Raw genomic sequence first — 24,892 nt, 5'->3', positions numbered from 1 at the left:
GCCAGCATGCTGAGTGTGAATTGCTATCTTCTAGGGATTTTATCCTGCACGCCTCTGACTACTAGTAAGGAAGAGTATCTTCTCAATCTTTGCTTGGTCATGTGAGTTGAAAATATCTTCCTTGTGTCTGTCCTTTGTCTTTAACTTTGCTTATGACTTTTGTCACACAGACATTTTCTTTGTGGATTTAGCTAGGTAACTCAGCCCTTTCCCTTCTGATTTCTGCTTTTTAGGTCTTGTTTTAAAATACTTTCACTATTGTAAAATAATAATGACATTCACCTATATTTTCTTCTGACCCATTCAAAATTTTATTTTCACATTTGTACATTTACTCTATTTAGAGTTTATTTTTGTGTGTGTGGTTTGAGGTGGGGGATTTAATTAGCTTATTTCTGTGTAGATCAACTATTGTCCCAGCACCATTAATTGACTAGTCTATCATTTTCTGGTTATCAGATATTTTAAGAAGAGTCAGGAAATCTGAATTCTATGTAGCATCTCCTAATTTCTAACTGTTGGTGTTTGGTTAATTTTTTTTTTCTTTTTACATACTTAATAGTCCAAACAGAACATTTCTATAGTCCAAATCCTTCTGTGGCCACCAATTTGCAGCCTCTGGTGTAAGTTTAGCATGAGGCCTCTGGTCCAAAAGACCTGAGACAGAATCCGAGCTCCATCACTCACTCTTTGACCTTGGGTGAGTTGTTGACTTCTTAGGGCCTTAGTTTCTCATCAGTATCATGGGGATAATAAATAGTATTTACCTCATCAGGTGACTGTAAGTATAAAATGAGATAATGACGGGAAATCTTTAGCATGGGGTCTGGTACACACATGGTAAGTGGGGTTTTTTTGCTTTTTGTTTGTTTGTTTTTCGCATCTTTACTGGAATATAATTGCCTTACAGTGGTGTGTTAGTTTCTGCTGTATAACAGAGTGAATCAGCTGCACATATACATATATCCCCATATCTCCTCTCTCTTGCATCTCCCTCTCACCCTCCCTATCCCGCCCCTCTAGGTGGTCACAGATCACAGAGCTGATCTCCCTGTGCTGTGCGGCTGCTTCCTACTAGCTATTTTGGTAGTGTATATATGTCCATGCCACTCTCTCACTTCGTCCCAGCTTACCCTTCCCCCTCCCCGTGTCCTCAGGTTCATTCTCTACATCTGCGTCTTTAGTCCTGTCCTGCCCCTAGGTTCTTCGTAACCTTCTTTTTTGTTTTTTTTTTTAGATTCCATATCTATGTGTTAGCATACGGTATTTGTTTTTCTCTTTCTGACTTACTTCACTCTGTATGACAGTCTCTAGGTACACACATGGTAAGTGTTTGATAAATGTTAGTGTCATCAGCATCCTCATCTTCATCCTCACCATTTATTCCTTCTTGTTCCAGTCAGCTTCTTAAGCAGCAGAGGGTACTGTTTTATGAAGATTATAAGTTGGTAGGGTTGGTGTGCATTCACTCATTCATGGAACTTATTGAGGAACTGTTCAACCTACATTAGCCCATGTCAGTTATGACATAGTGTATGGGTGCTGGCTCAGAGATGTTTAGCATCCCTGCAGACATAAGATTTGGTCAGATGCCTGGACTGCAAGAAGATGGGGCTCCTGGTGCGGTAAAAGTATCATGATGGGCTCTGAGTACCTAGAAGGGGAAGGGAGTGTGTCCAGGCAGGATCAGGGGGGAATCAGTGGAAGAGAGGACACTTGAATCTGGACTTTAACGGACTCATTGGAGTGGGGAGAAACAGAAGAGATGACCTCTAAGGAGATACCACAATAATCAAAGCTTAAAGTGGTGACAAAGTTCTGGACTTGGGACCAAGGAGAAAGGAACATATTCCAGAGTCTGTGAGCAGCATAAAATGGCAGGTACTGAGATGTGGTGGAAGGGGAATGGGAGGGAGAGAGAGAGAAAGAGAGGATGACCAGGTCTGCAAGCTTTTGAACTTCGAGGGGTGGAAAACTTGAGAAGACTCAGTTTGGGGTGGTGAATCCTGTTTGTTGTGACCTGAGTCTGGGGCAAGTATAGGACTGATGCCTGGCCATCCTTGGTGGGATGCCACAGCAGAGCTCGAAGGATCACCTGGTCCTGGGGATGGAACATGGGGACCATCATCATCATGGAGATAAAATGGAAATGTATGAAATTGTTTAAAAGGTGAAGAATGTTGTTTATTCAAAGACAGACCTGACATTCATGCTTTTTATGTAGTCCGGGATAATCTTGAAATCCAAGGTAGTTGCTCTGATCTGAATGTTTATGTTCCCCCAAATCTATATATTGAAATCCTAATCCCCGAGGTGATGGCAGTAGGAGGTGGAACCTTCAGGAGCTGATTAGGTCATAAGGATGGAGCCCTCATGGTTGAGATTAGTGCTGTTATAAGAGAGACGTCACAGAGCTCCCTACCCCTTCTGTCATATGAGGACACAACAGGAAGACTCTCTCCCAGAGGAGAGCCCTCACACCCAACCATGCTGGCACCCTAATCTCAGAATTCCAGCCTTCAGAACTGTGAGTAATACATTTCCATGGTATTTTGTTGCAGCAGCTTGAAGGGACTAAGATAGTAGCCTTTGGTAATGAGCCTGTGTCCATAAGTGTAATGCAGTGAAATGTTTAACCCAAAGCCATACCATCCACTCTCTGCCATGTCCTGGGGACAGCTCCCCAGGCTGGGTGTCTTCCTCATCTGTTGATTGTCCTGCCACAGACTCCCCTGTTTCCTCTCACTGTGCTTGGGGCCCACCTGACTTCATGGTGCTGTTCTCATCAACATTCCTTTCTAAGTGGCTAACTTTTGTTTTGTTTTTAAGTAAAATGGAATGCCATCATTTTTGCATCTTGTCAGCAGAGGCAGAGCCCCACCCAGGCCTCTCTAGGCCAACCGAAGGGGAGTTTCTCATGGTAGGTTGACTTTAGCTCACAAACGCTGAGTCAACACCCAAATGACAGCCAGCTTCCTGTATGAGGGTGACTTCTTTAGTTGAGGGGCTGTGGTGTCCTGCCAGCAGGGGATTTACAGACTTGTGTTCAGAAGCTGGTGCCCAGAACTACCCTGGGGCCTGGGCTGACCTCCCCCAACCCTAGCTTGAGAGCCAGCCCACCCTAGAGGGGGCTAGAACAAAGCACAGATTGGAAGTGCCCTTGGTGCTGCTGAGACCTTCATCCCAGGGTCTCACTCACATTCCACATTTCATCCCCAAGAGGATGATTTTGCTGGGCTAAGCGTTTAGCAAGAGACATGGTTTCTTAACTATTCTGAGAAAGCTTTTCTTTTTCTTTGCTAACTTGGCAAATATTTCTATGCATGGCCTTGTATTTTATTCTTCCCGTAGAAATACAGCTATTAGTATGAGAGGGAGTGAAGCTGTTGTCAAGTCCGCTTCAGGCAAGTTTCAAGAACATACGTTGCAAGGGTCATTGGAAGACAGGAAGACAGTAAAGGAGACTTATAGGACCAGCTCGTATGGTCTAAGAAATACAGGTGATACAGGTAAAGTCTGGTGATACAGATAAAAGCAGATCTTGACTAGTTAATACCACTTTAACTAATTAATTAATAGGACTATGATTTGATCAACCTAAGACCTTGAATCCTCTTAAGACAAACTCTCTGTTTCCCAGCATTTTTGAGCTATTGTTGATGAAACTGTAAGATATTTAAAGTGTACCACTTGATAATTTGTGAAAGGATTCCCCCCATGGAGTTTTTTAACATATTTACTTTGGGGGGTGGGGGGTGGGTGAGAACATTTTTTAAGTTCCACTCTCTAAACAAATTTAAATTATACAATACAGTGTTGTCAACCATAGTCACCATGTTATACATTAGCTCCTCAGACAAGACAAAGTCCTATCATCTAAATTGGCCAGTAATCTTGACCAATTTCAGATTGTTTAGTCAGGTCCCTACTCTCCTTTTTCACTTGTATGTGCACCTCTTTTATTTTAAAATTTTATGGAAGCATAATTTACATAAGAACAAGCATATCTAGATGTACTGCTCAATGAATATTTGAAACTGAGCTCTCTGTGTAACCAGAACCCAGATCCAGTGATCAGACAGTACCAGCCCCTGGGAAGACTCACTCATGCCAATTTGGTGTCCACTCCCTCTGGGGAAACCATAACCTGAGTGTTTTAATCACATGGTGGATTTCTATAAGGTGGACATCTATGTGACTGTCCCCCGGGCAAGCACTCCATCAGCCATGAGGATGCCTCTCCCTGGGCCCCACCCCAGGCTCCCCTCTCTTCCCACAGGTAACTCGAAGTTTGTAGTGACTGCTCCCTTGGTGTCTTCAACTTTGTGCTCTTGTGATTTTTGAATGAGTCAAGGTGAAAAGAGCAGCAGTGTTTGTGTTCCTGGCTTGCTCAGTTTGGCCCTTTACACCCAGAATACTGGTTGCTACTGGTTCTGCTTTTATTGAGAGTCACTGAGCAGAACCAGCAGCAACGCTCCCTTTCACTTGTTTGACAGCAATTTGGGGGATTCCTGTGCTCCTGGTGAGGCTCAGTTTCCCACCAAGACCCAGAAGGTTGGTTCTCCTTGTGAGAGTTGTCTCTCACCAGGGCCTCCTTGGAATTCTTTTGAAACTGGCTCTTCCCTCAAAGGCTATGTTTATGAGCTTTTTAAAAACATTTTGTGGGGACTGGGAATTTCCAAAGAGTCCCCTGCAAATAGAGGTGCTGGTGCTGTGAATGATGTGCATCTACATTTGACACATCATCATCTTCCCACGTCTCTCCCAGGTGTCTCCACAGGGATCCCAGCTCCAATTCTCATGGCACCCCATTGCCAAACGGCTGAGGATGTCACCTCTGTGCATCCAAATGCAGCTGGTTGAGATGTTTTGTGATTTTAAATACAGAGCTATCAACACCTCTTTGACTCCCAGAGCTCCCCCAGGGACTTCTCTACCAAGCGTTTTTTGTAGCTGTTTTCAACCACATGCTTGTACAACTCTCCAGATCAGTTTCTTGTTATTAAACTATGTTCTAAACAGCAAGCCTGGTCCCACGGTGTGTTGGGCAGCTCTGGTGTCCTGTAGCACATGAGGATGGAGAGTTTGGTGGCCACTGTTCTTGTCTGTTTACCCACGTGAGCCAGGGGGACACAGGGCACTTCTGTCTGTACCCAGGTTACACCCTGGGTGTACTAGTCAGGTCAGGTGGCTATGACAAAATACCCAGTCTGGGTGGCCTAAACAATAGACATTATTTTCTCAGTTCTGGAGGCTGGAAATCCGAGATCAGGGTGCCATCAGAGTTGGTTTCTGGTGAGGCCTGTCTTCCTGATTTGTAGATGGCCACCTTTTCACTGTGTCCTCACATGTGCTCTGTGTGTGGGGGGGGGGAGAGAGAGAGAGCTCTGATGTCTTTTCTTCTTATAAGGACACCAGTCATACTGGATTTGAGCCCTACCCTTATGACCTCACTTAACCTTAATTACTTCTTTAAAGGCCCCATCTCCAAACACGGTCACACTGGGGGTTAAGAGCTTCAACATCTAGGTTTGGGGGTGACACAGTGCTGTCCACAACACTGGGCATGATTAAAATGCATGACATCACTCTTACCAGCTGCCAGCCACCTTGCCTTCTTCCCAGCTCCAGCTGTCATCATGACTCGGTGGTCTTCCCTCACTCCCTGCCTATGGCTGCTCTTATAAATTTAATTCAGACAGGACTGTTGAGAGAGATTATGACTCAAAGTGCACAGTCTGAGTGCTCCTCTTCCCAGGTAGCACTTGAGTTTCAGCAGGGCACACTTACATACACTCTCAGATATGCTTTTGGGATATCTGGCCCTGTGGAAGCCTTAGTTGTCTCATTTTCCACATCGCACATGACCGAGATAATTTTTTTTTTCTTTTTGCGGTACGCGGGCCTCTCACTGTTGTGGCCGCTCCCGTTGCGGAGCACAGACTCCGGACGCGCAGGCTCAGTGGCCATGGCTCACGGGCCCAGCCGCTCCGTGGCATGTTCCCGGACCGGGGCACGAACCCATGTCCCCTGCATCGGCAGGCGGACTCTCAACCACTGCACCACCAGGGAAGCCCCCCGAGATAATTTTTAAGGAAAACACATCATGCCCCCCGCTCCCCAAACCCCAACTTTCCCAAGGGAGAGGGAGGACATCCTAACCCCCAGTGAAGGGAAAATTTGATAGTGAGAGAGGGAGATAGAGGAGTCTTAAAGCTGTGGAAGGAGGACTAGCACAGTTCCTTTGTGAATTATTGACAAAAATAAATGCTAAATGGTGAAGTTGATGAGAAAATGTGACTGTATTAAAACTTCTAAAATTCACTAGGGTCCCTTACTGTAGGAGTGTGGACGTCCACTTTATAGCACCAGCTTACAGAAATATGGTCTGGTGGTGGCTGCCCAGGACCATGTGTAGGCATGCACATTCATGTGTGCACATGCAGAAACCCACATGCGTGCATGTACACACACGAGAGAGGTTGCCGAGGTGCAGACACCAAGCAGGCTTGGTAGGTATCATGCTATAGAATGGCAAAAGCTAGAAGACGTGTTACCCTCTCTCATGCTCAGGGAGCACACTCAGGGATTCAGAGGTCTTTGAAATGGAACTCGAAGGCTTGCATCACTTCTGCACTCATGGGTGCTGCCGGCAAACTCCCACATGAGGAGTTAACTGTGGCCGGGGTACCCAGAAATGTTTGCTGAGTGACCAAAAGTGAGAACGAGGACACAGTTCTGTGAGGGGGATGGTCCTCTGCTGTGAGAGTCGACCCAGAGCACAGGGAACTGAGGGGAGCAGCAGGGGACTCAGGGCAAGCTCCATTTCTAGTCTCCATTGTCTGCTCTCCCAAGAGCCTAGATCTGGACACAGGTCACTGGGGCAGGGGTCTTTTAGAGACCCCAGCACCCACCCTTCAGGCCCTGAGCTTGATTTATAAAGTCTCTGCTGACCTTTCCACCTGCCTCCCTGTCTTCTTGCTGGAATGGTATTCTTGGAACTGTTTTCCCTTGGCCTGCACTGCTTTTGTTCACCTTAGGATCTCGTGCCTGGCATGACGCTGTAACACAGGCAGTTAGGAAACACTGCATGAGGTATTCGTCAAAATAAAAGGGTTTCAAGGATCTCCGCACAGACCTCCCTCCTTTGATGTCCTGAGGTGAACCTGCTGGGGGCCCTTTCTGGTGGGCATCCGGTCCTGGTGCAGAAGCCACTGAGCCTCTGTGGGGCCCTCCAAGGAGCGGCACCTTGGTCATTTGAGGAATCCTGTCTGCTCCCTGGGGATCCCGTCCCCCCCAGACACAAGTGCCATCCTGCCTGGAAGGTAGGAAATCTGCACGACGTCTCCGTGCATTTGGCTCAAGCTGGCTGTGGTCTGTTGAATGTCAACAGTTATTTATTTCTCTTCCCTCCCCATCTCCCAGTATGTTTTGGTTTCCACAGAGTGCAGCAAACCATTGGGATAAACTTTTTTGCTTCCTATTTGTAAACCCCAGGGGAAATTGACTGCTCCGTTTATACTTCACTCACTCAATTCATCTTGTAGGAGCTGCAGCTTTAGGCCAGCTACCCTTGAGTCCTCTGTGGGGACTTTCTGTGTGCTTCCCTCATCAGGGGTGGCATCTCTTCCTAAAGCTCTAGATCTTGGAGATGCCTGGGACGCCCAGAGTGAGGGCATGTTTGTTCTAAGTGGGAGTGCAACACAGCACACGTGGTCTTTCCTGGCTCTGACCACAATCAAGAACCCCCCCACACACACACCCCCATACACACAAAGCAGCAACTCATGTGGCATTTGAATTGGCTACATGAGGTAGCCTGTGGCACAGAGGCTGCTGGGATGGTTCCCAGTTAGTAGGGAACCATAATGCAGGGGGGATGGCTGGGCAGCTTCCTTGGGGATGTATCAGCACATTCATTGCTTGGCTTGGAACTCTGCACCTCCCCACCACACTCCCAGCCCCGACCCGGCCATTCTCCTTTGGGGTGGGGCAGCAAGGGGAGCCTCTCTGCATTGGTGAACACACTGACGTGGGATTTTTTTCCCTCACTCATGCCTTTGGTGTTACATCTGAGAAGCCTTTGCCTTCCCCAAGGTCAGAGAGATTTAATTGTTTTCTTCTAGGAGTTTTATGGTTTAGCTCTTATGTTTAGGTCTATAATCCATTTGGAGTTCATTTTTGTATATGATCTAAAGAAGGGTATCTGACATCATTCTTTTGCATGTGGGTATGCATTTGTTTCAGCACCATTTGTTGAAAAGACTCTTCTTTCCCCCCACTGGATGGTCTTGGCACCCTTGTCAAAAGTCAATTGACTATAAATGTGAAGGTTTATTTCTGGACTCTCGGTTCTGTTCAGTTGATCTAAATGTCTATCTTTATGCATGTAGCACACTGCTTTGATTGCTCTAACTTGGTATTAAGTTTCAAAACTGAGCATGTGAGCCCTTCAATGATCAGACTTGGAAGCTATTACCTTCACGCTTTGTCTATTTACCACTTCATTTAACCTTGCGTAAGTTGCTGAGTTTTCAGTTTGTCAGTGTTCTTCTAGGTTAGATAGGTGTTGGGCACGGACAGTTTTGAATTGCAGTGGCAGCTTCTGCAGTGCCCATGTTTAAGAAGGGAACCAATGCCCCTTTTTAAGCCATTGCCCCCTCCCCTGTCCATGGTGTAGGGACAAAGGTCTTGACTAACTCATCTTCCTTCCACTGTGACCAACCCCAAGGGACCCAGAAGAAGAGAAGCAGGGAGACAGGGATTCCTACTTGTGGTGGAATTGCTAAGACAAGGCTGGGTCTGGGAGGGATTATCCAGCTATGCCCCTGGGGGATGGAGGCACTGAGCTGGGGCAGAAAGCCATGGACAGGCTGGTCTGGAAAGCAGTGCTCCACAGTCCCAAGTGGTGGGACCACCCTCTCCTGCCCTTACCATTAACATTCTTTCCCAATTTGTTAGAAACTATACCTGTCCTTCAGCATATATGGGGCTCTGTCCACTCTGTGCAGAATCCTTTAGGGAATTAGTGACTTACAGTGACCCTGTGAACCACTGACCTCAGAGAACACAGAAGCAAAATTGCAGAGGAGAAGGGCCTGAGTCAGTTAAATAATTTAGATAGTATAGGGTCAGGAAACATAAGCAGGATATATAGGAAATGTAAGCTTAAATGAAAATTGAATTTCCTTATTGCAACTGATAAAGACTTCATTGTGCCTGAGAATAGGACACGATTTTTGAGAATACAGCTGATTTTACTCATTTATGGACTCTGCATGTGTGAATTCACCTACTCATTAAAGTTTATTTGGAACTCCAAAATCAATACTTACAGCACTTTTGTGGTTATTTGCAGACACAGGCAGAGTGGTGAAATATTTGAGTCACCCAACAGGCACGTTCCCAGCAGATATCAAACAAGGCAGTATTTTGCCATCTTGTTTCAGCTCTCATGCTGTGAATAAACATCCTTTTTGAGGTCTCTCTGACACCTTGTTTTTCGTATTTTTATGCTTTTTGTGGTGATTTTGCTGTTTTGAATGGCCTCCAAAGATAGTGCTGAAGTGCTGTTTAGTGCTTTGAAGCTCAAGAAGGCTGCCATGCGCCTTGCAGAGAAAAATACTAGATGAGCTTCATTCAGGCGTGAGTTATAGGACTGTTGGCTCTGAGTTCAATGTTAATGAATCAACGATATATATTGAGTAAGGTGTCTTTATACAGAAACACGCATAAAACAAGGTTATGTGTCACTTGAAAAAATGTGACCAGAGGCTCACAGGAACCAAATCCTGTATTTCCCCTAGGACCAATGGTTCTATATTCCAGCATGGTTCGTCTGGTTCACGGCGAATTTTTAGAATCTAAGTACCGTGAGTAACAAGAATAGACTGTAGTTACTTTTCATTTGTCACATCCTGGGCTCTAAGACATTTGTTTCTAACGCCGTTCACAAATTCATATCATACCTCCAACCACTTAGTGAGTTTCCAAGAGCACAAGAACTTGTGGATGAGCCTGAACATGAAACTCAATCTCAACCACTGTGATTGCCATGAGAATAGATGTAAATTGCCTTCTCATAATAGGCAGCGTGGTGTACCAGTGATAACCATGATGGTGTTGGTTTGTTGAGCAGCTGGTGGAAGCAAGTTGACTGTCTTTCTCAGAGGCAGAGCCTGAGAAGGTCTGAGTAATGGGCAACAGGGCCAACAGCTATAAACTGTTTACACAGACAATTTGCTGGATAAACCAGAGTTTATACAGTTGGATGTTGTTTATACCTTAAATCTAGAAAGGATCATATGGTCCACTCTGAATTTAAGAATTATGTGCTTACACCACATACTTTTCTACTAAAAAAGAAAATAATTAAACCTCCTTGCCCAATTTGCTCCCCAAGCTTGTGCTCCTACCAAGAAAAAGAAGAGAATGGAGAAGAGAGAGTGTCCACACTGAGTTGATTTGCCTGGGAAGGTGGGTCAGGAGGCTCTGGTGGATGTGATCTGCTTTGGGATGAATTAAATATACTTCTTCAGGCATCAGAAAAACACTTTACAGCCCTCCATTTCTACCTCCAGTATTTCAGACTTTTGCTTCCCTAATCTGTGCCAGGGTTATAGTAGAGGTGGAGAGAGTTGCCCTTAGGATACAAGCACACACTCAATTATGTGTTGACTATAAACTTCCTTCATTATCTGCTGCCTTAAGGGCTGTACACTCCGAATCAAAATCCGGAGGGTTTGTGTTGTTATTTTCTTTTTATTAGTCTCCCACCTTGGCCTCTGCTATATGTCACCTTGAATAAATGAAATATTACCAATAACTTTAACTTTCATAGCGAGTACGTATTCACTGTACTAGGTTTAAGTCAAAAAAAGAAGAAAAAATTTAAAGATCTGTAATGACTTCACCATGTCCTAGAGGTAACTACTGTTAATGTGGCTGCACATATCCCTCGAGTCTTTTTATCTTTAGGATTAAAAACATTTGGACTTAAACACATGAAACCTTTACTGTATCCCACCCACATCTCAGCATAAATACATGTTAACGATTTACAAAAATCTTCTAAATCCTCCAAGCTTATCGTCGTCGCTGGTTACCAAAGCTTTGGTGCAGGAGGCCCAGGGTTTAACTGGGGGAGCATGGGTGTTGGAGAAAGATAACCCTGCATTTGTACCCAAGTCTGGGCCCTGACCAGCTACATAACTGGATGCTGAACCTTCATTTCCCTGTCTGTAAAGTGGGGCCAGTAATACCTTCCAAATAAGGGAGGACCAAGCATGCAGAGCAGCGCTTGCCTGTGAAGAGAACCGTAATAAATGCCAATTGCCTTTCTGCTTCACTTTTGTTCCAAGGAGCTCTTTAAACATGTGGAATTGATGTTTTTTTTAAATTTCAAAAATAAGTTCTACTCTTATTTCTCTGGTGGAGAATTTTAAATCATGGAAGACTGAAACCATTGAAAGAACCACTCTAGGGTCTGAGAAATCCTTGCTATCTGTGTGGGGAATTCCAGTTACTTAAGAAGGTCTCTCTGCTTCCACAGCTTCAGCATGGACATTAGCAGAACCTGTGTTTACAGACTTCCTTTTTTTAATTAAAATAAAAAAATCAATGCAGAGAAAACTGTTTTTTCCTCATTTCTTGACAAGTGCTGAGGTGGGATTGGGCGGGGTTTCCAGGTTGGTGCCTTTGCAGCCTGACGAGTTGGGGTTTCTCTGCGTCTCCATCACACTCTCCTCTCTAGACCGCTGTTTCTTTCCGGAAAACATGGAGTAGTGGTGGGCTTTGTTTTCCGCTGCAGCTCCTGGTTTAATTACCATCTATTCCCTGCAGCTCTTACTTTTACAACAATCTGGGATTCTGTCCAGACTCTGTTTTGTGAGTTCTAAGCATTTTCACACCGTCGCTCATAAACACACAAGCTCCCGTGCTCCATTTTCTGGGCCGTTTTTGTTGACGTGTTTTGCCTTGCTCGGTTTTATGACTGGGCTATCCACGATTGGAATAAACCTTTAAAAGCACTAGACCTCAATCCACCTTTGTGTGAAAGCATTTCTTATAAATAAACTAATGCTTTGTTTTCTAGTAAGAAAAAAAAATCATATGCACCTGGAAAAATTAAAATGCAGTTATTGGAAGGCCTTCTACTTAGCTGTTTCCCTAGTGTTGTATGTTACCCAATTAGAGTGGAAACTCAGGGTGCCTGTTCCGGGTGCCGAGTGTAGCCGAGGCCAGGGGATGTGTTTCTGTGGCATTTAAAGTCTGCTGGTTCAGCAGGCACTTTTGAGACAGCAAGCTCAGCACAGCTGGCCTTGGATGTCTCTCTTTCCCCCTCACCAGACAACTCCTCCGGGGCGAGCACATCTGATTGTTTCTGATTGATTCATTGACCCAGGAGGCTGGGTATGGCTGGGTGTGCGTTGGAGTGTGTGTGCGTGACATGCGTATGCCATCAGTGCCGTGTGGAAGCATTCCGACTACTCACTGCTGGACTTTCTGCAGCAACCCACAAAGCATTTTTAAACAAAACTGTAATAATGACCTCAACGATATCAGAAAGGGCAGATCGTGTCCTTTCTGGTTGTATTTTCCTCCTTCCCATAGTCTGTATTGCTGAATTATGATGCCCATATGCAAAAAACACATCTTGAGGCCAAATAACATATCCTTTTTTTCTTTCTTTTTTGTTAAAAAAAAAAAAAAAAGTCTTCAACCTTGGCCAAGCGTGTTGCATGCTTCCAAATAAAAGCAGGTACGTGCTGTGGTGCCCAGCTCAGTTTGCTGAGTGTGAGTTGAGCCCTTGAGCCGGGGTGTGCAAGCTTGTCTGCCCCTTGCAGGGGTTGCGGGGGAGTGCCCTGTGTGTGGCTGAGGTCCGCCCCAGCTTGATTTTGATGTCAACAAATAGGATGTTGGTTTAGCTCTTTGGGAGCAGGGAGGGAGGTTCATTTTTAATTAATTAATCCCCCTGTTCATTCTCCTGTACCAACTCCTTCCCTCCTCGGCTCCTGTGCCTGCAGGGCCGCTGTCAGCTTCTGAGACATTTCCGGCACATTAGTGAAAGGGAGCAGCGTGCAGCCTGGCAGTGGGTAGTGTCTCTGGGTGGAGAACAGGTGCCCTCACTCGGGTGGCCACAGCCCTTCCAGGGTACTGGGCTGGCGGGCAGAGTCCCTATCCACCTGGTCACCAGACACCAATAGCCAGCAGAGCCACTGCCCGCCCCACACCCCTTGTGAGCTCACAGCGAGGGCAACACTGAGCCTGCTCAGGCGTACGGCCCCCTGTGCCACCAGCCACCAGCCACTCATTCATTTCACAGGACATAGTGAGGAGTCAGACGCCACCAGCACTCAAGTTCTATCCCAAGCCCTTCGGGGTTCTTGGACTCTGGCTTTGTTGAGATATATCCTGGGGATTCCTGGATGGGGTCGTAGTGATGTCCTTCCTGGGTGCAGAGCTAAGAGGGAGTGTGGAGAGCTGCCGTGGGCAGTGTTAGCCCTGGAGTGTCAGCCTGGAGATGTGTGGCCTGTGTACAGCTGATGCCCAGCGTTCTTCAGCTGCGCCTGGTCCGTCCACGGCCCCCATCCTGTTCACACGCACCCCTCTGCCATAATAATCTCTCTCCTCTGGAGCACTGCCATCGTCCACCAGAGGCTGGCCGCCTCCTGTCCTCTGTACCCAGCCCCCTTGCTCACACCATTTTCCTGAGTCTGGTACCCCCCCGGTTGCCTTGATCCTCCCATCTCAGGGAAGGTCCTTGGCCCCGTCATGTTTGTGCAGAGTTGAGCGAGTTGGGCCATGGGACCCATCCTCCCTAATGGCTTCCAGGCCCGTACTCTTCCAGTGTCTTTCATTGCTCCTGGGCCCCGGTCTCGTCCTCCTCAGGGCTCCTGAAACATTTTTCTGAACATTCTGCACCTCCCGTGGCCTCTGCTCTCTGTGAGTCCCGGTCCAAGCTCACCCCCTGAGAGCATTAACCCTAATAGGGCCGGGACTGGGGTGAGAGAAGGAGGTGCCCAGCGTGTGAAATTTGAGGAGGCCCTCCATCCCTCTCAGGGTCGGCTCCTGAGAGGGACACCCTCCTTGAACCTTGCGCACTGGGTGCCTCAACTTTTTGGCCTTACCTGGTCCCAGCCCTGGATGCTGAAGTTGGACAGGTCTGGCTCAGCATCCCAGCACCAGGTGCCAGTCCAGGTGACCTTGGGAAAGTTACCTTTTCTCTCTGAACCCCAGTTTCTCTGTTGCCTCCATCCCGGGTAACGAGGACTTCATTAGATAATCTGTGTAAACCACTCAGCACGTTGCCTAACGTATGTTAAATGCTTGAGAGATGTTTGTGGTGGTTAATACTATTATTATTATTATTAGGCGAATACAAAAGCATCACACACCAGCCAGTCTCCATATGAGCTCTGGAATGACAGGTCCAGTCCCATGGTCATCCTCGCCCCCGTTTGCCCCTCTTGATGATGTGTGATGTTGACCATGTGGATTTGCCCTGCGAGGTCAGGGCCTCGCACATTCTGAAGAGGATGTGTTTTGTGTCTCTGCTGCAGGAATTGCTTACTTAGGAGGTGTGTGCAGTGCTAAGAGGAAATGTGTGCTTGCCGAAGACAATGGCCTCAATTTGGCCTTTACCATCGCTCATGAGCTGGGCCACAAGTAAGTATCAGACTCTGGATTGTTCTGCCTCTTTAAATGCTTTTCTGAATACATATTTTTTTCACTCAAATTCTGGAAGTTCTAAAACAGTGCTGCTGAATGCCTTTGCTTCCTCTCGAGTAAGGACCTAGGCCAGCAAGTCTGGGTCCCAACCCTTCAGGGAACCCAAGAGATCACAGAACAGACTGTCTCTGAGTGTGGAAATGCTCATTTGATGTTTGCTTTAAGTCTGTTCTTAAAGCACACGCTGTAAAGGGAAGAGATTTTCTCAGTGTTGTCGTGAGTTGTATCCCCTTTCCCGAACCATCATGATCTTGATCCACTCTAAATATGCCGTTCAAATAGTGGGATTTATCTTTGTGCTATTGAATTTCTGGGTTGTTGTTTTTTTTCAGCCAGTTTCAAAGTCCAACTTTTGAAGGTAGAAGTCAGTGTCTTAGTTTAAAGAATCATCAGCTATTGCCTTTGCACATGGAAGTTCTTCCCTTGAGGAGGAAAGAACCATAGAACCTTAGAGCCTAAAGATGATGTGGAGAGAATCCGAGGCAGCCTCCTGGTTTTTTTAGATGAGGAAAAAGAAGGTCCGAGGGGTTGAATGGCTGGCCCGAGGCTGAGATCACCTGCAGGAAGTCTCAGGGGGCAGAAAACCAGCTGACTCTCAAACTGTGGCCCGAGGGCTTACTCTTTCTCCTGGAGTAGGTGTCTGTTTTATGTTTCTCTGAAGGAAACATTGTGATATGACTGCTTAAGAACTTAAAATAAATAAATTGAGGAGGCCAAAGCATGCAAAACAATGGAAAAATTTATATTGGACCGAAGAGAACAAAATTAAATGGAAATCTAGTTCTTGGGGAAAAATATATATTGTAAAGTTTTCCCAGTGCCCGAGATAGTAAGATGCCTGGAACCCTAAAGGTGAATTCAAGCTTCTGCAAGAATACAGGCAATGAATAAGGAGTACAAAAGCAGTTGTTTTCCCCTAGTATTAGCCATATCTGTGGCTTGATGTTTTTACCTTGCTTTGTTTATCTGGTCCCATTTTAATTTTTTTCACTCCTGTAGATGGGTTTGTTGTTGACTTTTCTGTACCTGTTGGCTATCATGATGTGAGTACAGAGAATAAAAATAATCTTATGTGTATTTCCTGGGACTAAGGGGAAAATAGCATGTCATTGGCCAAGAGAAGCAAGATAAGTGGTTATCTCTACGTACACATTTATTTCATCTTGACAGTATTTCAGAAATACCCATACTAGTTTGCCTACACTACTAGAAAATACTTTTTAAAAATTATTTGTAATCAAATTTGTATTCATATCTCAGATTTGTTAAAAAAAAAAAAAAAAACCAACTAGAAAACCCCACCCAATAGTGGTTGCTGAAAGAAAAGTACAAATGAGTATGGCTTTGGCAAACATCTTCTCACTATCAGATGCCCCACCCAGCCCATTGTAGTACAGCGGAATCAACTCCCTAACAGTTGTGAGAATGCAGAGTTGTCAAAACATTTCCCAACACGCAGGTTGTGCGGACCTTTGAAGAGATATATTTACGTGAACTGCTGCATCCCATGGCAGCAGTCACCTCCGCATGTGAGCACACAGGGGCTGCCTTTTCTCCTTGGGCATTAAGCACAAAGAGTGCCATTCCTCCCTGATCCGTGCAGTTGTGCTGTATCAAACACTGGCATCTTAACACGGGAGGTCTGCAGATGAATGATTAGATTCAGTCATATTCCAGTAGCCTTTAGCTACAGTCTGTTCAGAATTTCTTGGAGGACTCTTTATAGCTTGCTACTGAACTCTAATTACCTGCAAAAACAAACACCGTATTGTTAATCAAAGCCAATAAATCCTGGTAGCATTTGGTCCTGCCCCTAGTTGGGAGATTATGGTTTTCCCAGAGAAGTCTCTTGTCTCTGATTATTTGAAAGTGTTGGGAAGCAGATCCCCCAAGGATGAAGCCACAGTCTCCCTATCCACGGACCCCTCTGGTCACCCGGCTCAGAGCAGCCAGAGAGGCTGTGTGGAGGCTTGGGAAGGTAGAGGCCAGCCTGCACTCTCAGGAAAGCCACTGGCCAGGCTCCTTCACAGATGCGAACCTGGAAACTGTCTATATTTTGGAATAGGGAGGAGTAATTTAACTCCACGTTTCTTAAGTGTGTATGAACTGAGATAGGATGGATGGTTTTCTCTGTGGACCTGAGCCACTGGTCCATGCTCTCCAACAAAATTTCTTGGTGAAAGTTTTAGAAAACAATAAAGAACACCCCTCTGTGTAACCCTGGAAAATCCCCAGAGAGCTCACCCTCCAGTTCCTAACCATTTAATACTGAAAAGTAAAGATCTCTTTTGAAGGGTGTGTGTGTGTGCCTTTGCACGTGGGCATGCATGGGTGCAGCCCTTCTGCTCTGTACTCAATATACCTCCTGTAAGGAGCAGTGTGAGCACTTATCCTCAGATCCCAATGTTAGGAGAAAAAGTCACTTTCCGTAGGAGCTACACATGCCATTTATCAGATGATGAGCGTTGCATAAGTTAACATGATTTCATTTTTGCTCTGGCTTTCAGAAAACACAAAGCTAAGTGTAAGGCTCATTTTTAACATTTAACTCATTGTAGTACTGGAATTTTTCTCCCTCTTTCTAGCATCTGTTTGTATGCGTGGTTTTATTTCAAATATTGTAGTTCAAAAATAATTTATTTGGTGCTGTGAACTGGCTCCAATCCAATTTGCAGTAAAATAAGTTCTAAATTATAAATTAAATGAAAAACTCTTCCCATGGTAACATCAATAATGCTGCTTTGGATGTAGGTTAACAATAAAGTAATGATGTTTAAGTCAAATCAGATCTCATTTACTGAGCACCTGCTATGTACCAGGTACTATGTTAGATGCTGTGTATTCATTGTATTATTGAATCAGTCCTGTGAGGCAGGTATTATTAGCTTTTACTTTATAGGTTAGGAAACTAGTATTACTTTAAAAATTCTAGTCTCTACCTAAAATGATTTGGGATCACTTGTATGATAATATACCCATGCAACTGGGCCATTAAAATAAGGATCCAAATTGCAAAATATAGGTAATTAAAGAAGAGAGCTTGTTATTATCCAAAAACCAAGCTACTTTCAGTTTGTCAGCAGCCTAGGCAGAGAGGGCAAAAAATGGCATGATACAGCTGGCTGAAGAAAGCCAAATGTGTCCTCAACAGGGGTTTCCCTAGGAATCGCAAGTACCGTGGGTAAGACTGGCAGTTTTCTGACTATCTACCCTGGTAAAGAAGTAGGGTAGAAAAGACTCCAGCCATGGCTTTAGACAGGAACTGAAGGATTTGCAATTCCCAATGGCAGCCGTGGAGGAGACCCTGGGAAGGGGCTGTTCTGTGTTCCTGCCTGGAGGATGAGCTGGGTCTGTGGGGCAGCCTTGCTGACAGCAGCCTTGGGGTTTTTAAATGAGCACCTATGACCTTAGTTACCTTCTTGCCCATGAAAGGCTGCCAGATAGGCAGCTGCCCCCCACCTTTTGGTTCACCTAGTGTGAGCTTTGGAAGGCACCTGTCTCCCTGTCTTGTTGTGGTAGCTTGGGAAATCCAGTGGAAAATGAAGCTGTTTTTGTGCCTTTCTTCATCCCACAGTGACCATGAGAAAGCGATGGTCCTGAGCATGAGAAGATGTCTTCGATGGACCTCTTTCACTTTAGGGGGCCGTAGTTGCCGCTGTTGTTGGTTATGATGGAATCAGTGACATGGGGGAAACAGCCCAGCTGGGCCAACTCTGCCCAGGTTTTTTCCCCTCAAGAAACCAGGATGCCTTGTGGTGGACCTCAGTGTCCAAGATGTTTATCACTATTTGATTTTAGAGAGAAAGGGGGAGAGCTCGAAGCATTCATTTTTCTCAGGCAAACTCAACCCTGATTGCTCATGGGAAGAACTCTCCTCAGAAGCTCAGGTACATGCTGACTGCCCATGAGAAAAATAAAAAACAAAATCAGTGACACCCTAATGATCAAGGAGAGCTTAGGTAGTGACGTTAGTATAGCATTAAAGTGACTGTGCCTAATACGTCTATTGGATTTTTAGAGGATATTGTTTTTAGAGGATATTGTTTGCTATGATTTGGAATTTTTATAGTGTAAGAAAGAAAGTAAATGGTTCTATGAAAATTGGTTAGAGTGCCTTTTGCTTTGGGGAAAGTAGGTCTAATACAGCATGATAAGGCCCAGGGGAGACAATTGATTGACAAGAGCTCTCCCTAGTGCAGTTGGAGGCCAGGAGGGCACAGAACCAAGTCTCAACTGGTTGTTTGGTGCCTGGGGAAACCCAGCATGCTTCTCAATCAGGTAAGACAGTGCCTGGGAGGTGTCTAAGCACAGGGCTTGCAGGTGAGGTGGGGAGAGAGGGGAGGGACTCCACTTAATGCATACTCGGCCACCCACTCAGAAAAACAAAGAGCTTTCCCTTGCAGAAAATAAATCTCTGCTTCTGTCGGATTTAGGAGGCTCTGTTAGATAAGCCTGAGCCGGATCAACACCTGCCTTGAGAGTCAGTCCAAACCATGTGACCTCTCCAGCTCCAGACAAGCCCCAGAGCCACAACCCATGTTCAGGCCCTCACTACCTGTACGGGGGCTGCGCCTCTCCCCACCTGCTCTTCCTGGGGTTTTTCCTGACTTCCATATGCCCTTTCTTGGGTCTTTCCATTCTGGAATTTACCTCTCCTCTGGTCAGCTGGCTCTGCCTGTGGCCTCTGAAAAATACTGTCTTCATGGAAGCTTGGGAACCCAGCAGATGTGACATCTGGGCCCCGCCTCAGGAGAGGAGCCTCTGAGGCACTTGGAAGTGCCTGTGGCCAAGCCTCAGCCTAATGAGTTAAACCACCCCCTCTGGGGAAGGGAGCATCTTGGAAGCTCTCCAGGAGATGCCAGGTGCAGCCAGGGTGGAGCTGCCACCAGCATGAGGTCTAGACCTTTTATTGTTGCTTTCGGCCTCATCCACCTTCCTGCTTCCATCTCTTGCTCCCAGACCCTGTCCCTCCAGGCCACCCTCAGGGTTGAGCTGTGGTGCTAGATACGATCCTGCTTTCCTGACTCCAGCTCGCCCCTCTCTAGGTCACCCTGAATTCCGTGCTTCTTGCAGCTGTACCAGGCAGATATGCTCACGGCTGGTGAGTCAAGTGAGGAAAGGCCCAGCCTTCCTGAAAGTTGCCACCACAGGCAAGCGTAGTCCTGTCATCTCTCACCTGACACCTCCTGGGAGACCTGGAAATGGAAGGGGAGGAACAGAAGGAGGGGGGCAGGCAGGGCCCACAGGGGACTGAGGTAGTGAGTACATCGATGCTCCCAAGTGGAGAGAAACACGGGGCTGGGGTTTAACAATACAAATGCCCTGGCAACCAGGAACTGTGTTTGGTGACACTTGTGCACCTGCAGACATGCAGTTAGTTATAGGCAGACCCAGTTGCAACAGTGTGTGGTGCACAGCTGGGTTCTCAGACCCGCACAAACGCCCCTCGCGCCCCGGAACCAAGCCTACCATTGTGGAAGCACTGCCCTGGCTGATGTCACTTGGAGGAGGGACTCTGTCCTCCTGCTCAGTCCTATGAGGACACAGGGTAGGTGGGTGGCCACCTCGTGCCCTGAAGTAACAAGTGGGATCCCTGATCCAGGCAGGTCACAGGTGAAGCTTGGTATCCCCCAATAAAGATACCCATCAAAAGCTAGATCCAGGCACTCCGGATGTTTCCGGCTAGAACGTGACACTGTGCAAATGAGTTCAGGGCAGTGGATGTGGGAAAGATGTCCTCTTGAAGTGTGCCTGGGAACACGCTTGCCTGGGGTGCAGCATGGTACATGGACAGAGTCCGATTCCTGGGGATCGTGGCTTATGGGCAGAGGTGGGCAGGTGCCTGGGGAGTGGAGGAAAAGGGAGGGGACAGCGGTTCTGAGGGAAATGTTCTCATAACTGGAGTCAACACAATTCAAACTGAAAGGAATTGTCTCAATCCCAGAACAGGAAGTAAGGAAAGCCATTATCTAGATTTGTGAAGAGGGGAAGTATTTGCCTGTGATCTGTGTTAAGAATGAGCTGCCTGGTACGGTACAGGGGAACGCGGTGTGCACATGGGCAGGATTTGAGCAGGTAGGTAGCCCCCGAGGACGGCCGGGCAGCCTGCTGAGTCCTCTGCCTGGGCGCGTAACCCAGCGGGCACAGCACAGACATCAGATGGGCTGGCCTTATAAGGAAGGTGCAGCGGAGAGAGGATTTCTGCAAATGTCATAACCGGTTAGAAATCCCAGGAGGAGGGCAAGGGTGCTTTTGTTCTAGTTTGGAATTAGGGCAGTTGTGTTCGTGTATGGGTCAACCTTTCTCGCAGAACAGAAAGGGTGGACCCTTCCAGCCCAGGAGGTCTACAGGAAGGGCTGCTTCTAGGGCAAGCAAGTCCCACACTGGGTTTTCAGACGGACTCCTCCCTGGCTCTCTGGGTCTTACCCTCCATCCCTACTCAGCTCCTACGGCCTCCTGCAGGCTCCCCTCCCAGACAGAAGCTTGATTGGTGGTGCCAGTGGTGTTTAGGGCGCTTGGGTTTCACGCGGAGGTGCTTGGAGTGATTTCTGAGTGCCATTTCCTAGGTGTATGAGCATCCCTGGCTCGGCTGCCTCATCCAGATTCCAGAGTTGTATCAAACACCCAGGCCTCGTTTACTTTCCTTATTATTTTTAAAAATGTGCTGCTGAAAATTGTAAGGTCTTTGACATTAATTTACAAGCCACCCTCCTTCGCAAGTCTTGGATGAGCTAGAATGACTTGTGACTTCTGGAGGATTGTGGGGTGGCCACAGTGGAGCCTGCACCTGGCACAGCATCTCTTAGCCCTGCTCCGTGTTGCCCTGAGTGAGTCCTTCCTAACGGCTATGCCTTTCCTTTTTCCCCTCCTTTCTCCACCCCCCACCCCAACCCCAGACACATAAAAGCAGAATTTCCTTCCGGTCCCTCCCAGATGAATGATTTTCAATGGGAGGTGCAGTGTCCAGAACACCAGGGAACTTTGTCACTGGTGGCCCTGTGTAAATGGCTTCTCTGCCTTAGGGAGCGATTTCTTATTGCCCACCATTAAGAAGAGTTGCAGGGAAATTATCGTGATTTCCTTTGGAGTCTTACCCCTGACTTGGATTGAATGTGAGGAGACAACACTTCCTCCATTTGACTGGAAAGCCCAGAGCCACTGGTTCCTAAGAGTACCTTGACCACAGTCTTCCCAAATCTGCCCGGGCCAGGCCTGGGAGGGAAGACAAGCAAAGGGAAAACCATTAAAAGCTCTTCAGCAAGCAGACAGATGTGTTCCCACCTGCATTCTGAGTGGCCAGTCTGAGCAGCTATTGGCTGGATGTTATCGCCGTGATGGGAAATCCAGCTGGATCTGGGATGTCTGCTGCTCCCAGAGTTTTGTTACTGTGATAGGAAAGGTTACACAAGCTGTGTGGATGTTTGTCTCTACCCCAGGAATTCTTTGCCCTTAATTATTGGTGGATTTCCTTACCTGAAATGATGTCGTTCGAGATGGTGTTTGAGGAGATGGTGGGGCGGGAGCAGGGAGGGGGGATGAGGTGGTGTGTGAATTGAGTTTGGCTGAAGAACCAAATTTTGAAATCCCCTCAGAACTTCTTTACGTTACAGACTATTCCAGGAATTAGACGAGATGCAGTTTCCTGGTTAGATTACCAGAGCTTCTGGCAGCTCCTCTTAAGTGGCTTTTCTCCTGGTTCTCAGAGCTGGAAGGGATGTCCAAAGTCATCTCAGCCTCATTTTGCAGACGGCCTCCCTTTCCTGTGGCGTGGTACCTTTTATACAACTGAACTGATCTCGTGCTGAGGCCAAGCCCTCCCCATGTGGCTCTTCTGGTAACTGGATTTACCCTTACTGGGAAAGACAGTTTTTGCTTACATGACTGGGGTTTTGTAAGTACTGTAGGAGGTGGCAGAGGTGTGATAGGATGCAAATTTCTCCACAGATGGAGTGCTCTGTTATAGATGGAATGTTTGTGTCCCCCAAAATTCATATGTTGAAATCTAATCCCCAGAGTGATGGTATGTGGAAGTGGGGCCTTTGAGCAGTAATTAGCTCAAGAGGGTGGAGCCCTCATGAATGGGATTATTGCCCTTGTAAGAAGAGGCTGGAGAGCTAACTAGCTGTCTTTTGGCCATGTGAGGAAACAATGAGAAAGCAGCCTTTGCAACCCAGGAAAGGGCCTTCACTAGAACCCCACTGTGCTGGCACCTTGATCTTGGACTTCCAGCCTCTACAACTGTGAGAAACAAATTTCTGTTGTTGATAAACCACCCAGTTTATGGTATTTTGTTGTGGCTTACACATGCCCACATTCTCACAAAGTATTTGGTTTCATGCGTGAAATCCTTATTCATCCACTGCCCACTGCTGATGGAAAATTCCAAAGACCTGAGGGCAGTTGCACATCTCTGAGTCCCTGGGAACTTTGCCACCAGCCCAGTCAATGGCACATTCTGGGAAAGAGCCCTCCTCTCCTAATCCATTTTTAGGCACAGAGGGCGTGCTCCCACCTTGCCTGGAGGTGATAGTTTTGCCAGATGATGGTGGTGGCAGACAGGACCAGCAGAGGGGCTTGAGGGGTCTGGGGGAGCCATGAAATCATGGACTTTGTTCCTGACAACAAAACAGAGCACAGGGGCCTGCGTAGTTGTCAGGGGCCTGCGTGAGGATCTGGGAATGGCCCGTCTTGGAGAAAACATAAATAAGTAGATAGATATAGAATGTGGGAGGTTGTTAAATTTCCCCAAGAGTCACTGGAAGCATGACAAAGGTGTCATCTTGTTAACCACAGCTCGCTTCTGTGGTGTTGAAGAAGGGTCAGGTATGAAGTGAGCCTGGTGATTCACTGACACTATTATCAGGAGCAAAGAGAGAATGAGAAGAAGATGGCTTGGTCAGTTCTGAACAGAGCTGGGACAAATCTTGAGGTTGCCAAAGTCCCCGGAGAGGCTGATGCTGGCATGGGGCTGGCAGCCACTGGAGAAGCTGGGCCCTGTGACGTGGGGGCTGAAGTGTTACTTGGGCAGGGGGTGAACCTGCGCCTACACCAGGGCCATGGTGTAGCTAGCTTATAACCGGGTAAGTTGTTAAAGAGAAGCGGGCAGAGAAACAGCAGTGGATCTCCAAGTCAAACTCACACCAAGGACCTGGTGGGTCCAGTAGGACCCCTGCCACGGGACAGCTTCAGACACAGTGAGGGCCAAGTGACAGGTGGCCTGCCGATAACCGCAAGGCACTCTCAGATTGGTTTCTGGTCAGAGGAGCCTTCCAGGCAGGAGCACGTGCTTACTGGGTAAATGACACCTAACAAACCTGTGGTTGGCCGCGTTGGTGGCTCTGTGGTAGGGGGAGCACCGGGATTAACTAAGGCCCTATACATCTCTGTGGCCTGTGCTCTGCCATCACCAAGGAGGGGCAGAAACTGCTCCGGCAGTAGGAGAGAGCTACCATGAAGAAAAAGGTGGTCAGCTTGCTGCTGGCTGCTTGCTCCATGTAGAGCTTGGCTTACTCAGCAGAGCAAGCTCCCAGAACCCCTCTCCCTTCCTGTTCCCCCCTCCAGCCACCCCAACCTGAACTGTTCTTACTGACTTGACGGTTATCACCTGGAGCTCCCTCATCCCATGCCCCATTCAGAATCTGGCAAAGAGTGAGGCAGCCCCATGTGTGATGCTGCACCGGGGACAGACTGGAAAAACAAACTAACTACAACTGCACCAGCACCTTGCTCTTCAGAGGGTAGTCCCAGGACTAGCAGCATCTTGTCACCTGGGAGCCTGTTAGAAATGCAGGGTCCGAGCCCAGCTGGGTGATGCCTATGCACGTGATACTTTGAGAAGAATGGTTAAAGCATGTCGAAGCGGTAGCCTTTTCCGCCAGCCCCGTCTTATTGCAGTGCTCGCTTCTAGCTGTATATTGTACCTGTGTGTCTGTGCGTGCGTGTACACATATAAACATAGATTTGTATATATGGAGTTGAAGGGGAAAACCTTATTTTTTCTTCATTTTTAAGATTTTGGTCTATGGGGGAGGTTTTAGAATAGCTTTCTTCCCGTGACTTTGGAATCTTTTCTGTGGTCCCTTTTCACCCGTGCTTCATTTACCACCCATATAGTGCCAGCAGCCTCTGACTAGTCTTCAGCGGGCTTCCAGAGCCGATGCTG

At 47.0% G+C, this 24,892-nt stretch overlaps 1 protein-coding gene across 1 annotated transcript in view; it reads left to right on the top strand.

Annotated features, from left to right (window-relative positions):
* Window positions 1-24,892, top strand: part of ADAMTS17 (ADAM metallopeptidase with thrombospondin type 1 motif 17) — a 351,240-nt gene that overhangs the window by 145,838 nt on the left and 180,510 nt on the right. The window contains 1 exon segment of the mRNA XM_032623836.1: window positions 14,562-14,667. Coding sequence (XP_032479727.1) covers window positions 14,562-14,667 — 106 coding nt within the window.

The sequence above is a fragment of the Phocoena sinus genome, chromosome 2, assembly GCF_008692025.1.
Source record: "Phocoena sinus isolate mPhoSin1 chromosome 2, mPhoSin1.pri, whole genome shotgun sequence".
NCBI classification, from domain to species: domain Eukaryota; kingdom Metazoa; phylum Chordata; class Mammalia; order Artiodactyla; family Phocoenidae; genus Phocoena; species Phocoena sinus.
This window is presented reverse-complemented; position numbering and strand designations above follow the sequence as displayed.